An 18,650-nucleotide genomic window follows, 5' to 3' on the forward strand; every position below is an offset into this window, starting at 1 on the left:
TGATATTTGTATTGACTCTTAATAATATTAATCAAACAGCTAAATTGCAAAGGATTTTGCAGAGTATTAACAGGAAAGCAAGTGCTATAACAACAAGCACAAAGATGGTAATCTATAAAGGGGTCCGGCTGCTACGTCTGCTGGTAACTGAGGCTTATCTATATGTGGACTAAATGGCCTATATCCCATTACTAGGGGACTCTTTACAGCCCCCAAAAAATGACTAGCTATTATCCTCGTTTTTTGTTCTCTTTTACTTTCATATTTAAAGTACTACATTCTATGAAATCTTATTTAAGAAAGTACTTACATCTTTAAATCTTGATTCTATTAGAGCAATCGCGTGTTAGGATTTAGTAATATGCACGTTTGTCATATTGATATGTATAATTGAATCATAACTGCTTCAAAGTTTGAATCAATTATAATGTTACATCTACAATAATGCGAATTTAAAGAAACTTATGGAAATAATAAGTTTATTTAACGAAATAATATAAACTTCCAAATTATTTTTCTGTGAAAGATAGGCGGATATATCCGCCCAACTTTTTATAAAGTATGCTTAAGCACCACTAAACTGATTCAGACGAAGTGTCGAAGTATCAGTTATTGTAATAATTCATTATAAAAATTTGTTTCAAAATAGGTAATAAGTATAAATAGTAAAAATGGTAAAAATGTCTGTTTGTTTGTGTTGATTTTAATTAGATGGTCGATGAATCGCGCAGACTGCAGAAACATTTACACGTTCTGAATACAGTAGATAAAAGGCAAGCCTTTTGAGTAGTTTTGATAGAGGTTGGCGTAGGTGTATTTAGCTGGTGTGTGTCTCTCGTTTTACTCCCTCTTTCATAGTGTAGATGTGTGTATACAAAAACAGTTAGTGAAGTATGCTATTTATAAAGGCCGAAGTGGATCTAGGGAGATCGAAAGAAGTAGGACGAGATTGCAGCAAATGTGCGAGAACTTGGCTTCGTAACATTCAACCACGAACGAGGAGTGTTAACTCGACCGCGCGACGCTGCGCTTCGCACAACCGAACCGGCATGTATTATATTAATCTGTATGGACGATTTAATTTCACTGTTTGTTTGTACTATGAGAATAGGGATTTGTGTCTGTATTCAACATTTATAAATAGTAAGTGGATTATATTATAGTTTCCCTACAAACACACAGTACGCGCGCACAACATACATACACGAGCGCACCAAGTGCACACACAACTTGAAATAGACTATTACAATTTATTTTCGCTCGATCTACTTCCAAGGAAGTTCACCAACAATACTCTATTGTATTATTTCTCAACTAATTCTAGCGTTTATTATATCTCTACTCCGATTTAGCTTTAACTTCAACTATATATACTTTTTTTTCTTTCTTTCTTTGTACAATTGTCACAAAGTCATGAGCCTAACCTTTTTGGACAACTTCGCGCGTCTTGGACAATATCCAAGCGCCCCTGAAAAATGAGCCAATATTTTTTTTTTCTCTCTGATTTCAACTGTGATTTATATCATCAGACACGCAACTTCAGAAAGGATCAAAAGGATATCAATTATTAATTATGATTAAATGTTTGTTTTTAACCTAAATTAGTTCGTCTCAAAATAAATTTTACCAAAAATAAGATTCTATATTAATACACACACACACATTCAATGAAAGCTGAATGACCGAATGGTCGATGTTCTGTTCAAACATCAAATTAAATTCACAAATTTTAAATAAAGATTTCTACAAACTTTTAATACTTGATTTGTTTTAGAATTTTCAAACTATTTTTCGAATCAAGTACACAAACTTTTGTTTTTTGTTTGTTTCAATAAATAATATATATTATTATATTTGTATGAATCAACTTGTTCGTTCTTTTTTTTGATATTAAATATTCAAATAATAGAAAAAACTTTTTCACTAAAATTAGATAAATTAATATTTCCGAGTTGGAAGTAAAGTGGAAGAGGAAGGAAGAATCTTTAATAAGATGATGATAATTAATTGTCTAATGATCATTTCGGCAAGATGTAGATGTTTTATTTTATAAATTTATAAGAGCACGTGCGTCGGACAGTTATCCATAAACTTATTACAAATTTTGCAAAAACGAACCATTCTTTCAACGTGATGAAAATTAATGAAAGCAATATGCTCCACTTAGAAAACTTTCTCAGCGTGCCTTGCGTTATAATAACAACCGGAAAATATGATTTATTAATAATTTCGTTTTCACTCATAATTCACGTTCTTCTTCTACTACTTCCACTTCTCGTTTTCTTATTTATTTATTTTTTTTAGCTCTCCTCCTTTTTTTAATGAAATATATTTTCAAGAGGGCACGAATTTATGGCGACTTGAAAATTGACAAATTACTAGTAAACATTAACACATAATTATATTCTTCTATAAGTCTATCATTGTTAATAGTAAAATTTGTTAAGTTATTGAATATTTATCTGTTTTCGCTATTATACTAATTTTAATATTTATGTACTGAAATCTTTTCGAACAAATTGGATTAATACAATAGTTGCATGTATAATTCAATTAGCAAAAAATGATAACTATGAAACAGACATGTAGACTAAATTATTTCCTGAAGTAACTTAATACCGTGATTACAGTTTAATTTTGCAGAGCTTAAACATGTTTGTCTACTCCACATTGTGTTTACCAATTGCGCTCGAGATCACCCAAAATGCACAAAATTCGTGACATTGATTCATAAAACTGAAATTTCGGACTAAGATCATTAGTTCTATATAAGTATCCAAGCGCGCTCCAATTATATTACAATGTTTACAGTACTAATTTACTGCCACTGCTGGTGAGAGGATATAGTATTTCACCGTTAAACTGTGCCAATGTAAACCAAACTTTCGCAACACGACAAATCATCTTCATCGCACTCCTGTCACATGAAAGAAAATAGATCGTTTCATTCGTGGTAATTCCTACCGACGTATCGAACGTGTTCATTCTTACATAATTGGATGACTAATTTTTCTGTGCCGATAATAGCATTGAGTTGTCTCAACTAGACTGCAAACAAATAATGTTACAGTAATGGAAACACATAAATATCAATATGTGTTGAATCAACAGTTTGAAAATTGATATTTTCTCATGCAAATATAAACTATATGAAAGAATTGTACTGTCATGATTATCGTATTAATATTTAGAAGGGAATATTTATATTTCAGTTTTGTGTAAAGTAAATTGTGTTGGGAACGAATACCCCGTACAATTATTATCTTTCTGTCAACTCTCTTCGTTTCTAACAGTGGCCTTAACTACATATCTAACGTATAACAAGAGTATATAAAATGTTCTTCAAATTTTGTTCCATTATGAATCTTTCACAAAAAGTAATTAAGCAATTTATTCGAGTATTTTGGTATATTTATATAAATAAGAATGTGAATGTTTGAAACGATTCATATAATAAATATTTAGTAGCATCGCTGTGAATATGCCCCAGTAGTAAAATTTTCATAGCCGCTCAAAATTTTCAATTTCCAGTCATAAGCTCTGTACACAAATATCTTCATAAAACGCGAACGCACATACACATGCAACTATACCACAAACACAGTAAATCAATCGTAAACGGAACTGCGTTTAATTAGTTTTGCGCTTAGCAAGAGAAACCTAAATAAAAAAAAAACACAAAAAAAAAGAATATTAAAATATAGACATAGGCGGTAGTAATGAAATAGCAGATAGAAAAGTCTTTTAATGCAGCAATTAAGTTGTAAAAGTGTGTTTCCGCAGAAGCCGTAATGATATTAATAATAAATGTTTTTTAATTAAATCCCATGCGGTTCGCGGAATTATCCAACAATTCGAATATGCGGCGAATCTTTTTGCACTGCATTAAAACCAAACAGAAACGGATGTGCATCGATGTATTATGTTTTTTTTTTGTGTATATATTTGTGGAAAGTTTCTTTTGCAGGTGGGCCGTCGAATGATTTTGGAAGATGCTCAATTTTGCTCATCAATGTTTCACTAATGAAGCCTATAAATAACTTAACAAACTGGAAAACTAACCCGTGCCCATTAATCTTCGCCTGCCTTCCACTCTTATACGCCAAGCGTAAATAATATATTCCTCCGCATTACGTAACTAAAAATATATGGATGGCTGTGTGACCTATTCTTCTTTGCAACTGTTTTATTTCCAGTGCTGATGCTATTGTTATTTGCTATTCGTTAATATCCTCTCATACAAACTAATCGTTACCAATTATTTTCCACTTGCGTGCGATTTTGTTGATATTAAAACACAATTAAATTTAATCTGCTTCGCAAACGATGTACATCATTAATTTACTATTTCAATAGATTCGAAAACATGAAAATTGCGAACATTCGTTCGCGCACCAATGTGAGATTGACCATAATGAAAAGATTAATCCTGTGCACGTGTAGTTGTCGCACATTCATCGCACATTCAATGGAAAATATGGTTTTAATGTAGTAGCTTTCATTAAAAAAAAATTAAATGAAAAAAAAATGTGTATATAGTAGGTTTTATGATATGATATGCATGTTGCAAAAGTGGAAAGTGCTTTTATCATTTGAAGAGATTTCGAGTGACCTGAGCAGGTTACAGGGCTCTGACGAAGGGGGGAAACATCTGGAGAATGCGAAGAGTGGTTAATGACATCTCATTCGAGCTCTTTCGCTTATTCATTCCTGCATTACTCGTTGTCAAGATGGTAACTGCACTACACAGACAATTAGCTTCGATAGCGATTTCTGCCTGAGCAACATCATAAATGCCAGCTAATTCCAGATGCTTAACGGAATAATCCTCAATCCTTATGCAACGACTAATTTTACTCGCAGTGTTCATATTACCTACTGCTCTTCTACATTTTTCAATTTCACACACACATATATTATGCAATAATAACTTTCTCTATCCAATTACTTTTAAAACTCTCAAATCTACGATATTTCTACGTAATTACTATGGATTTTTATAAGATTTCCTTCATTGTCTAAATGTAACTAAAACTAATCCTATGAGTATTGATAATCAACTATAACAAATTGTTTTATGTACAGAAGAATCATTGTATAAATATCATATAATATATGTCATTAAATTGATTTAAAAATTATTGAGATAATCGTGAAAAATTATAGCAATAATATTAAACATAATCCCGGAGAGAGTGACAAATCCAATATTTATATATTTGTTCTAATTAAACAATTTCATCAGATTCGACATACCAATATTAATTTACGGCCGCAAACTGTAATACGACAGACCATATTTCACTCGTCCGATAATTGCAATAATTACACGATAAAATAAAATTAATTTTAAAGTCATTTTAAAACGTATCTCACACATTTGTTTATGTTATTTCAGGTGCATTTATATATAAATGAATATAATGTAATTTGTGTTTTCTTCTCGTTGTTGCAGGGAAATCAAATCAATAACAAATTATCGAACAATAATTCAGAATTGTCTAGGTAAGATTGCATCAAAATTATAATATTCTTAAGTGTTTTTTCTCATTGTTGTTTCATTATTGTTTCTGTACGGTTTTCTACTGATTTATTTTATATGATTGTATTTATTTTATGTCGTGGCACGACTCGTGCCAAGGTTTTCAAAACTAAATCACACACGAATGTTTTTTTGACAAATATTTCGGCGGCTTCTTCAGAAATTTATCGATCGTATAAACACATTTTCACGTTTCGTATTTATGAGTTTAAAACAGAAATATCTCATTTTTATTGCTAAATATATTCGATCTTGAAGGAAATACGTGTACATTTAGTTTTTGTTATTAAAGATATTTGAACAGCAATAGAAATTATACTTTTTTGTTTAAGTTTTGTGATTGTTGCAACAAACGTTATTATTGTGATTTTATGTTCAATAATAATAATACATTATAAAGAACAAAATAAAGAGAATCAAAAATGCTGCAGTAACCTAATATTAAAAGTCTTAAATATCATAAGATCAAGAATCTTCTAAACTTGTTTGTGTTCCAAATATTTGGTATTTAAATAGCATGAAACAGCGCGCTTTGTTACGATTAAGTTTGTTTAATTGTCTGCAACTAATTAACAGTAAGATTAATGAAGCACTGACGCATGTATATAGACGGCGTCGGCATTCCAGAGGATCAGATACGCTAAATATAAAGATAAAAGGATAGTAACCAGCACATGAATACAGAATTAAACCCGGATAATGTAAAGATAACATTTACTTATTATTAAAACTGTAACAAATACATTTGTTTATTCTTTAATCACAGCTTATTGGAACGTTTAAACAATACTTATTGGGCCACAAAAGGAGTTAGTTTTGAATACAAGATAAAACAGTCATTTTTTCGATCTTAATAATTCTATTGGTTCGAGTCAAATCTAAACCAATCGACAAAAGGGACACGAAAATTAGATCGTTTCATTTTAAATCTATTGAGAGAAAACTAATTTATTTTAGAAGTAATTATTTAAGAAATACATTAAGTTTTATAAACAAAAATTGAATTTTATACATTAAAGATTTCATAACATGTAACTTTCCAAGTAATTCACATGTATATCGTGTAACAATTTACAATTATAAACTATTATTCATGATATTAATATTTTATAAATCATAATTTCATGCATTTATATAATGAGACAAGAATGTGATGCAAAAAAGAGAGCAAGTGTTGTAGTTTAATGAGAAAGAAAATTTCAAATCTATTGAGAGAAATCTAATTTATTTTAGAAGTAATTATTTATGAAATACATTGAGTTTTATAAACAAAAATTGAATTTTATACATTAAACATTTCATAACATGTAACTTGCCAAGTAATTCACATGTATATCGTGTAGCAATTTGTAATTGTAAACTATTATTCATGATATTAATATTTTATAAATCATAATTTCATGCATTTATATAATGAGACAAGAATGTGATGCAAAAAAGAGAGCAAGTGTTGTAGTTTAATGAGAAATAAAAAAGGGCAATATCAATTAGGAAGGATTAAAAAGTACGTGACAGAAATAATAAAGTTGATGTGTTGTACTACAACTTGCCGTCACGTTTACTTTGTATTGCTGCCTGGTATATTGTAAGTCTGGAAGCTCCATATCGCTCTATCTAACACGCACGCACTCCCATTTTCTAAGAGTAATAAATAATTTACACGTAAATAGTTCTAAAATCAAGCTATTTTACACACATTTTTCCACACTTTTTATGTAATTTAATGCTAACACTGTTCCATTCCTAAATTAATAACCAACATCATGTGTAAAATATAATATCCATTTCCATTTCATTTCAAAACTGTATATTATATATAAAAACATATAAATACAATTCAATAATTCCTGATTATTTCTATTTGTTTTGTACATTATTAAAATATTCTATATAATATTCGTGACAATGAAAAGTGTATAATAATAGACTTGATCCCAATATATACAATATATTTTATTGATTATCCTTCCGAATGCAATCGTGTCTAGTCTCCGTCGTTCAATTATGATGGTCTGACCAAAATTAAATTTAGAATATTTAAATACCAATTTATATAAATCAATATTAATTTATTACCGAACGGCTAACAATATACTGCATTTTTATTTATATTCTAATCTAGTTTTCACATTACTTATTACAATTTCAATCAGAAATTTCATACTAGTTAATACAAAAGAGGCGCGAAAAGTATGAATGTAATTTTCATAACAGGAAGGGAAGATAAAGTTTGGAAAGTACTTTTCTAATATATAGTAAGTGAATGAGTGGTATTTGCTTGTAATACGATAATCTCTTAAGTATAGATCAAAGAAGCAACTTGGTGAAAGCAATTATTACGCGCAGTTATATAGTTAGTTTAATAATTTTATTTTTGATAGTTCGTAGAGAAAATTACGTAATAATGGTTTCTATAAACGATAAGCATAAACTTCGGTTTCCGTAATTTCCAACTGCTACTACCTTCGGGTGTGCAACGGAGCTGACGATAATGACTTCGGACGCCTGCCTTCCTACCATGCAACCTAAACACCTTACGACATCTGCTTCAATTGCAAATGAAACTACAAACATTCACAACTCCGACCACGTCAATACACATTACCCGTTTTTTTTTTGTCACTTCAACTCGTGATAATTACGTTAAAATTATATCAAATCATCAACAATTCGTAAATTGGAAAGGTGTCTTTCTTAATTTGAAACTTCTTGTGTTGATGTTTTCTGTCTGCGTTCGGCGCACTGAGATCCGCACGCTGTTTATTCACTTTTGTACTATTTATAGTAATTAATTTATACGTGGCTTTTGAACAGTCACTTCCGTACTAAAATAAACCGCCATCAAGAGCCGCCGCACATACACACACGAACACACACAAACATTACGGGTTTGAATTTTATTTAAAGCTCACCAAAGAAGAGAACCAACCAATATATTTATGTGAACGTCGTTTATATAATTTATAGGGCGTCGTAAATCAGACGGCTGCAAAATATTTGTGCTATATTCGAATCGAATTGCTTCCAAAATAACTATACGAATTCTGCAATTGCTTAATAGATTACTATAAAATTCATCTTCAATTCTTTGCATTTTATTAATATTTTTCAAGTTTAGCAATGACAAATTGATTAATGAACATTTATTTTTGTTTAATTCTAATTAAATTTAAAATAAACACAATTAGTTGTTTATTATTCATATTTTAGGACCGATTTATTCAATCTTAATAATAGTTATTTAGGAATCGGTTAACTGTTGCTCTTTTCAGAGTTTTTTTTTTAGCAATTTTAATGGAAAATGTTAGTAATTTCGAATTTATTCTAAATTATTACCAGAGATTTGTGACTAACAAAATTGTTTCTTTCATCACAATTTTGCTCAAATAAATCTAGTGGTTTAAAACAAACTAAATATCTAAAATATTTTTAATATCATTAATTTTATATTTGCTCATATACTCGTTTACTAAAAACATACAGTGGAACCTCGCTTAAAATGAATTCTAAGCAAAACGACTCGTTTAACGAGCGACGTTTCGCATAACGAGTGAGGATGAGAAAAGAAGTCCCGGATTGTGCACCTTTTACATCACTTTTGCAAATATAATTTATGTTTGCTGTAAATACAAAACACAAATGTATTGTGTCCAACCATTATTATAATATATAAACACACTATGTACGCTTTTTTATATAAACAAATATTAAAAGTATAAAGAGATTTCCAACAAGTCCCCGAATTTATATATAATATAAACTTACTTTATCGTGTGTGAATTGGAAAACAGTTGCGTGGTCATTCTAGTTGCATCTTAGTGTTGTTTGTGATCACAAAATTTCCAAATTTATGTTCAGACATGTTATTTGTGTTTCTTTTTGTGCAAAATTTAATAACACTTTCATGTCTTCGAATAAAAACCCAAAGAACAATAGATATGAAAAACAAAATCATGAAAAATCGAGACCAAGTTATACTTTTTGTTTCCAGCAAGGAACGTATTGTCGTAATTTACATTAGTTTATATGGGAAAACGTAAAAAATCGGAAATTTTGCAAAGGATTAAACTCGTTAAACGAGGTTCCACTGTATATGTTTCATTAGCAAACTAAAATATAAGCACAGTTCTGAAGAGCTGGAAAATCTGTTATTTTTTGGACTTCGTAAATTTCATTCATAGTATTTAGTTTTAGGTAAACTTTATAAAATGAATGCTCACTTTACGAATTAATTTTAAGTTATAAAAATGAGTTTAAATAGTTTAAATCAGTGTTCTTCAACCTGTGGTCCACTGCTACACGATTTAGTTCGTTTTTTTTATATGTAATTTTATGAGATTGTCCGCAAACGACTTAAGTGACTTTTGCTTTCATTTTAAGAGTTATAATTATAACAGCAATTGTATCAAGGTCACAAAACAAGAATGTTAAGACTAGTGTTTACTGGGTAATAAAAGTATCACTATTGTTTATGTTTTATTCAAATTCGCAGTAAAAAATTACAAGATTTAAGCATCTTAGTGTTGTTTGTGAAAAGCCAAAGAATATAAAGAACCATAGATATGAAAAGCAAAATCATGAAAAATCGAGACCAACTTATTCTTTTTGCTTCCAGCAAGGAACGTATTAACGTAATTTACATTATTTTATATGGGAAAACGTGTTTCACTATACGAATATTTCACTATACGAGTAAAAATCCAAAAATTTTAGAATGAATTAAACTCGCTAAGAGAGTTTCCACTGTATACGATAAATCTTAGTTTCATATATTTTATGCGACTGCGACTTTTGAGTAATCTGCTAAAAACATGTAAATGTATTACGATAAAAATAACTTATTAATTGCTCGAGTGATGCGGTTTTTTTTTACTACTACTGTATTTGTGAGCGGTAAAAATTAGGCTCGTCTACAAGTAGAGATATACTGAGGGGAGACTCCATGGGGATAAGTAAATATATATGTAAATATACATATGTTATCCGTCATGGTCGTGGGGTTGCATAGCAGGAGAAAGAGGGTGAGCAGTGAGCCTCAGATATTAATCATGAATGAGGCAGTGTATCTTTTTTGGCAAGCGGTCGCCGGTATCAAAATTGGGGAAAAGCCCGAAATTCAGCAGCGGCAGCAGCAGCAGCAGCAAATGCACATATTTCAAAGTCTGAAACACTTTCATCTCGCCGGGACGACCATAATGGAATTTTCTACATGTGAATTGTGTGTTTCCGAAAAGAAAAATTGCTCCGGTAAATTGGTTTCGCATACACTGCTGCATCTTAATATTATCCTATCCCGCAAAGTATATATCTAGACGTTTTATTACCACTGCAGCACAAGGCTTAGCGCGAAATCGAAGGGAGAGTGTGTGTGAGGACAGAAAAGGACAGAACAGGAAAACGAAAAGGAACGTTCGTTAAAATATATTTTACGGCATCATTACGTTGATCCGTTCGGTGAGGACGTGATAAGGTCTCGGAATTTATCGCAGGTTAAATGAAATATGACCCGGAGTGCGGTCTCTCCACTCTTGACATCCGACTAATAGTTTTACAAGCGACTGCAGTCAATATACCTATTGACATTTATTAAATCATACGAGGTCAAAACGTTCTTCATTATCAATATAGAACTCAGGTAAAAATTGTAAATCTCTCCATCAAACAACGAAATTATTTAATTTGAATTTAGTTATAAAGTGAAAATAAACTTTCATTATAATATATCAAATTTTGTAATAATAGATTTTGAAACATGTTGCGTTTCATAGATTTAATAATGTTACAACAAATGTCGACATCGTCATAACATGCTCTCAACATGTGTAGAATTTATATAACTTGATGGTGTTTACACATCGCTTCGAGCATGGTACTTACATTGTTCACTGTGTATGCTTTGCTACGTTTATATCTCGCAATGAATATACATTTATGTTTCCAAGTGGATTCTCAGATAATATTTTTTTTTATTAATAGTAATTGTATTTTATGTGTACTTGTTATAAAGTTGCTTTTTTTGTAACTGGCATGTATTCATCAATAATTATTTATTCTTTAAAATTATTATTCATCATTATGCACATAAGTTATATCGAGTAAAACTTTGACTGTTGATCAATGTGAACGTTGAGTAAATTTAAGTAATTATAAATCATTTCTTGTATTTACGGATTATTAAAATTCTATATTTGCGTGATTCATATAAATTTTGACGATAAAACTTCGCACACACTTGCGTCTCGATGAATCACAGCTGCAGGTGCGTACGTATTAACAAATCCATATTTGGACACGAAAAGAGTGCAGTGTGAATACCTGCATTGTTTAAACAATCGTTCGGAAATGCGAATAGTCGCGAATCGTCACGAAGAATCAGCTGCAGCTGCAACTGCGTATCTCAAACGTTAAACATATTTTTATATTAGCATGAAGAATGCTGCGTTTCGATTAGAATATTTTGAAACGAGCGTTTATTATTACAAATTCAAACAATTATGGAAAAATGTATATATAAATAATGCATTTCATTCCATGTTTAAATTGAAATAATTATATACTAAACAATATTTGCCAAGTAACTTATACGAGTACTTGTAGAAGTAGTCTCAAAAAATAAATGTTTTTATTGATTTGATTGTTTGATGCAATTACTTGTATATATGAATATTACTTGTAATTTGCCAAGTAATATTTAATAAATTTTAGAAACTTTTTGTAAAAATAATGATTATATTTGAAGATTATTAAAATTAAATTCAATACTTGTTTAATCAATTTTTATTTCAATGAAAAGTGACAAAACATTTTGCACATTGGGCAAGAGTTTTCAACGTTTTCGCGTTGTTTTTAATATTTAATAAATTTTAATGTAAATAAACATTTGCAAAATGTGATTCGTCGGCGCCACGACAATGATAGTTCGTTGTTTCACACACTCGATAAGGAAGCAATAAAATTTAGGCAATTGTTTAAATAACCGTTCGGAAACGCGAAATATCGCGAATCGTCACGAAGCTGCACCTGCGTATCTCAAACGTTAGACACATTTTTATATTCGCATGAATAATGCTGCGTTTCGATTCGAATATGTTGAAATGAGCGTAAATTATTGTACAAACATTTTTTGAAAAAAATACAATTATTTTTAAATAAGACATTTTTTTCTATACATTAAAATCATTTATTATAGAATTACAAACTGTTTAAATTTAAACAATTAGATAGTAACCAATATTTGCCAAGTAGCTTATATAAACATATATGAATAATACTTGCAACTTGTCAAGTAATTTTTCATCAATTTTAGCAAATATTATATAATCAGAAAGATAGTAAAATATTTTAATTATTTCAATAAAAAGTGACAAAACATTTGCACATTAGACAAGAGTTTTGAATTTTTTACTATTTTTAATATTCAATAAATTTGAAATGTCATAAAACATTTGCGAATTGCTGCTGCGCCACATTTAAACAATTGAGCCACGAAAATGATAGTGAGTTGTTTCGATAAGAAAGTAATACAAATTGATTAATATCGATAAGCGATATTTGCCAAGTAACTTATATAAGTACTTGTACGTTGAAACAAATTACTTTTACTTGTCCATCGTGTAGAATACATTAAAATATAACACTTTATAAGGAAAATGAAATAGTAAACTTTAAGAAAATAGTGAACATTTTAATTGTTAAGTAATTATAAATAATTTCTTGTATTTACGGATTATTAAAATTCTATATTTGAGCGCTTCATAGAAATTTAACGATAAAACTTTGCACACACCTGCGTCTCGATGAATCACAGCTGCAGGTGCGTACGTATAAACAAATCCATATTTGGGCATGAAAAGAGTGCAGTGCGAACACCTGCATTGTTTAAACAATCGTTCGGATATGCGAATAGTCGCGAATCGTCACGAAGAATCAGGTGCAGCTGCAACTGCGTATCTCAAACGTTAAACATATTTTTATATTCGCATGAAGAATGCTGCGTTTCGATTCAAATATTTTGAAACAAGCGTTTATTATTACAAATTCAAACCGGCCGGCGCCCACGAAATTGTGGATAGGGCGACTAACCATTGGGCTATTAGTCACCCTTTGACTATGTTTAGAAAAAATATTTATTAAATCTTGTATTTATAATAGTAACATTTATAATCATACAAAATAACAAGAATAGAATAAGTACATATTCATCCGACTTAAGAGTAATATGAATCTATAATTAATAATTGAATAAATGTGTTAAACAATTATATATTTTTTACACTATTTTGGAAAATAATTAATTTGCTATATATTATGAAACCAGAGATGGAGTGCAGAACAACGACTGTAGTCGCACGTATATATGCCATCACCAACACTTGGCTTCTTTTCATCGTGGAAAGTTTTGTAGGGATTCGGTGAAAACTTTTCCCGTCGTAAATTGAAAGCAAATTAACACAACCGAAGTTAATTGCATTTTATACAATAACATATACAATTTTTCATCTCTCTCTTACACACACGCATACACTCTGAGTGGTTCAGTCGGAATTGTTGTATTTATTGCTTTTCTATGCATCGCAATACGTCGAATTCGCGTGACAACGTTCGGCCGCACGCACAAACGTCCAGAGTTTCAGCCGAATACTTTTCGATAATTTAATTTGGCGCAGGTTATAAATCCCTTCGGCCAATATTTAACTCCGAGTCCAATTTGGCCTGATCTCACACAAATGTTTTTTTTTTCCACTGCAGTCCAGGTTTATACTTGACCGATAGGGCCCGCTGCTTTCGTTACCACTCTTGGGAAATCTGCCGATCACAAAGCACACCAAATTACCTCTCTCTAATACTTTCCCTTCGGCGCGCTTCGTTTATTTACTACAAATTGTATTGTGGTATTCTTAAGTTCAGATAAGGCAGCAGCAGCAGCCGCCAAAGGGGGATTCCTCCGCTCGCCACCCACTCGTAGTTAAGCAAGTGGCCATCGTCTCATCCCCCCTTAATAACCGAACTATAACAATGCCAAAAACGGTCGGAAACTCATACGCCAACCTCAACTGCACGAGAACAATGAGAGTACAGGAACCAATTAAGGTGCTGGAACCGTACACAAACAGGAAGGATGGAGCTCGACCGCTCTGAAACATTACCAAACAGGAACACCTACAACCCCCCAAATAAAACTGTCCGCCGACATTTAAACTACTGTCTGGCCCCCTCACAACAATAGACCACTACTTCCAAAGTTCCGGCCGAAAACAATTGGAAAGTCAACCGAGGCACCCCCGATATAAATACATTATTTTCACGAGCATCCTTTTGACTCAATTTACTTACACACAACTATCATTAAGATACGAATATAAAACTACCATAAAAGAATAATGTAATATATTTGATGAGATATAAATATATATTTCTATTGGACTTTATATATTCATAGTGGATGGTTTTTTTTTTCGTTTTGCAGAATGAAGAAAAATGAAAATTCAGCATCGGATCCACCTGATGCTGGAGGGTCGTCGTCGTCGCAGAGCCACCACCAGACCGCATACGAATCAAGGTACAACTTTAAAATAGGCATATACGGCTGGAGGAAGCGATGCCTCTACATATTAATACTGGGACTGTTAGTGATGGTCATAGTGAATTTGGCGTTGACTCTGTGGGTCCTTAAAGTTATGGAATTCTCATCGGTGAGTGCACAAAAACACATCCCATATATTTCACTTCATTACGAATTTAGCTCTTTAGGATATATATACGAATATTCATTCATATAAATATAATTGAAATAATGAGTCGTCGTAGAAAATCTTTCGTGAAATTATTCTGGTAATTATATCCTCGAGGTTTCTGTTTCATAAGGGCTTGAATGTATATATATAGGCGAGGAGAAAAAGAGCTTTTTATAAAATGTTCGTAATTAAAACTTCTTTAATTGAGATGCAACAGTTGTTCCGAATCTTCTTTGATTTAACTCGAAAATATAATGTGTATTCATCGCGACTTTATGAAAAGAATCCCATTCAGATTATATTCGGTTATTCCGTAATTACGGGACAAGAAAGAGAGTCCTTCGAAATTCTATCCTACCTAAATGATGCATTAATTGTATCCAGTCTCATTATGATTATTTATTCTTTGTCGTTGCAGGAAGGAATGGGTCAATTAAAAATCGTAACAGGTGGTTTACGTCTGGAGGGCACAGCGTACGTATTGGACTCGCTAATTGCGAGCAGCATACGATCCAGAAGGGGACAACCCATCACCATCGAATCGAGCAGAAATCTAACGCTGACCACCAGAGACGAGAACGGCCTTTTAAATAATTTAATATATTTAGGTATGTCGATAGTTCACAACTGGAACGTTGAATTATTTCCATCTAACATCGATAATGATGATGATGATGTAAGTTCGGTGGAATAAATCGATGGTATGCTGGATATGTTGCAGGGAACGATCGCTTCGAGTGCCTAGCAAACAATTTTAAAGTCATGGACGATCGAGGGATTGTCTTATTCGCCGCCAACCATAAAGACGTTATCATCGGTTCGGAGAATCTCCGAGTGACCGGCGAGGGTGGTGCCATTTTCAGTGGATCTGTGCAGACACCTCTAGTTCGAGCCGAATCTGGACACGATTTAAGGTAATACTATAATTGCAAGAATAGTCATAATCATGAAAGATTTTTAAGCCAAAAAATGGACAAATCTTCAAGGCATTTTACGAAGAAAATAAGAGTGCGAAATCTATAGTATAGAATATTATATATACGCATGCAACTTTATATAAATTTTTGCACAATCTGTTTGAGTCATTAAATGGAAGCTAGTAGATGTTTTCGTTTTATGACTGCAAAGGCAAGGCTCGTGTTCTTCTGGTATGCATAAGAGTTTAAAAGCGAGTGGTGCGTCCGATCTGCAACAGATGTGCGCGCTACTACAAGATATATTATATACACTGAAACAGTCAAAATGTAAATTCAACGACTTTATCACGATTTATTGCCGCGGACGTATGAAAGTTAAATTACATAAATAGCACGTATACAACTGCAACGATTTAAACCAGAAAGATGGACATACTCTGCTTTTGTGGAGAATTCCTTTGAGGTAACCACAAACTCACCCTTTCCTCTTGACATACACATGTGAGGGCATTAGAGAAAAAAAGTATTACCGCTCGATGATTACAAAATTGCTTACCACGACCAGCAGTAAGCAAGCAAGCAAGCAAACACAATGTGTGTGCGGTTCGAGGCCTCAGATCACGGCATAAACCGATTTATTATTCAATTACGATTCGTATCTAAATATTCGTTGATTACTGCGGCTACATTTCGCCTTTGTGCCACATTTAAAAAAATCTCCCCATACGAATTATTATTGCCTGCAATCAGTCCTACATAATGTATTTATTTATACATCTGTCATTGTAATCGGAACGCAAACACTGCTCTAATAGAAACTAAATGTACGTAATTCATCGTATATTGAACACTGCATAAACCATTCGTTATTAAATCAGCATACTTTCCTACATAATAGTTAATTTACCCGGCGAATCCACAATCTAATAATTATATTTTCTTCTAATACAATCTGTAATTTGAAAAAATAATAATTATATAGATAAATAAAAAAGATATAACTGTTTGAAAACTGTGTTATAACAACCTATTAACGTTGAATTATGATTTTCTTCGCAGTTGCAATTCGTAACAATTCATTTCTTTTTTCTTATAATATCTTATCTTTTCTTTTACGGGGAAAATGTTGATGGAAACACGTCTTCCCGTAATTTCTAACATTACTACGTGAGGAAAAGATTAAACACGTCCACACTTAGCGAAGTCTCGTACATAACTAAGATGTCATAATGGTTTCTCGACGGTTTGTTTTGACACGTCCGAAAATATCGTCAGCGATCTGCATTTCAATTCGGTTCAAATTACAAACTCGGAGATTTAATGCATCCTAATAATTGCACGATGCATTAAAACCAGAGATTCGAACCGGAACCGAAAACCGTAAACCGAAAATAACCGGAATTTTTAACTGAATAAAGCCACTAATTATTTTTTATTTCTTTTGTATTTTCAATTTTATAATTCAACAATTAAATCAAAATTTGATATTGGACTCGATTTCAAATTTTACCTAACCAATTTAAATTGCTTTTCTTTCGATTTTTAAACGGAACCAAAACCTTATCTGGAACGATAAACATTTACTTGTTAACGTAAGAGTAAACCGGAACGAAATTAATTTCGTTTGGACTCTCTGATTGAAACGTTGATTTCTGTTACAGGTTGGAATCACCGACTCGATCTTTGGAGATGCGAGCACCGTCAGGAATAAACATCGAATCGCGAGCCGGAGATATAAAATCCATGTCTTTAAACGATATAAAACTGAAATCCGTTGCAGGAGCAATACGATTAGAATCGAGTGTTATATTGATGGATAAAATACCAACGGCCATACCGAGCAGCAAACCCAGCCAATCCAAAAACCACGACATTTACCAGCTGTGCGTCTGCAATAATGGAAAGCTGTTTCTAGTGCCACCGCATTACTTATGTTCCGATGATGGAAACGTGTGCAGATAAGGAAGACCAACCACCACAACACGTATATACTGTAGTTGCTTTAATACGAGAGAAATTGATTGGATATAATTACAATGGCGAGAGATGCGAGAGATTCCGATTGTTCTGTTCGTTAGCGGTGTTCGAATATTTTTCTTTTACCTTTCTTTATACTTTGTGCAATGTCGTCTGTAACTGAATGTGTATATCATCAAACTGAAGTCTCTTCCAATTTGTGTACTTTCTTGAATATGTCCAATAATTATGTAAATAACAAAATAATTGTCAACAAAATATATATAAATATATAACAAACAGACAGTAAAAGGATGATGAATAATTACTGTATATACTGTAAAAAAAACAATATATCGTAAAACAATCTTGTATAAATAAATTATCGTAAAATTAATATAGATTATTATTATTATTATAAGTTTTATATTATTTATATATATTTATTTACTGTTAGATGCCTGAAAATATATGAAATCAATTTATTTACTTTGACTTGAC

The 18,650-nt window shown here is 31.7% G+C and overlaps 1 protein-coding gene across 2 annotated transcripts; it reads left to right on the forward strand.

The window, feature by feature from the left end:
- The first annotated feature begins 911 nt into the window (after window positions 1–911).
- Window positions 912–18,366, forward strand: LOC108559683 (zeta-sarcoglycan). 2 transcript variants are annotated; one of them, XM_017917028.1, is made up of 6 exons: window positions 913–1,143; window positions 5,456–5,505; window positions 15,009–15,234; window positions 15,695–15,884; window positions 15,998–16,190; window positions 17,855–18,366. In XM_017917028.1, exons 3-6 carry the CDS (start codon window positions 15,010–15,012, stop codon window positions 18,153–18,155), a joined length of 909 nt encoding a protein of 302 aa, XP_017772517.1. In that variant the 5' UTR covers window positions 913–1,143; window positions 5,456–5,505; window position 15,009; the 3' UTR covers window positions 18,156–18,366. The 2 variants fall into 2 exon arrangements, with proteins under 2 accessions (XP_017772518.1, XP_017772517.1); XM_017917029.1 differs by lacking the exon at window positions 5,456–5,505 and having other exon boundaries at window positions 912–1,143.
- The last annotated feature ends 284 nt before the right edge of the window (window positions 18,367–18,650 follow it).

This window comes from Nicrophorus vespilloides, unplaced genomic scaffold (assembly GCF_001412225.1).
Source record: "Nicrophorus vespilloides isolate i.1.1-1 unplaced genomic scaffold, Nicve_v1.0, whole genome shotgun sequence".
Taxonomy (NCBI): domain Eukaryota; kingdom Metazoa; phylum Arthropoda; class Insecta; order Coleoptera; family Silphidae; genus Nicrophorus; species Nicrophorus vespilloides.

Coding starts and splice junctions, on each gene's coding strand:
- LOC108559683 (XM_017917029.1), top strand. CDS start 15,010: ATGAAGAAAAATGAAAATTCAGCATCGGATCCACCTGATGCTGGAGGG. Junction 15,235..15,694: donor AAGTTATGGAATTCTCATCG/GTGAGTGCACAA, acceptor TTGTCGTTGCAG/GAAGGAATGGGTCAATTAAA. Junction 15,885..15,997: donor AAATAATTTAATATATTTAG/GTATGTCGATAG, acceptor GATATGTTGCAG/GGAACGATCGCTTCGAGTGC.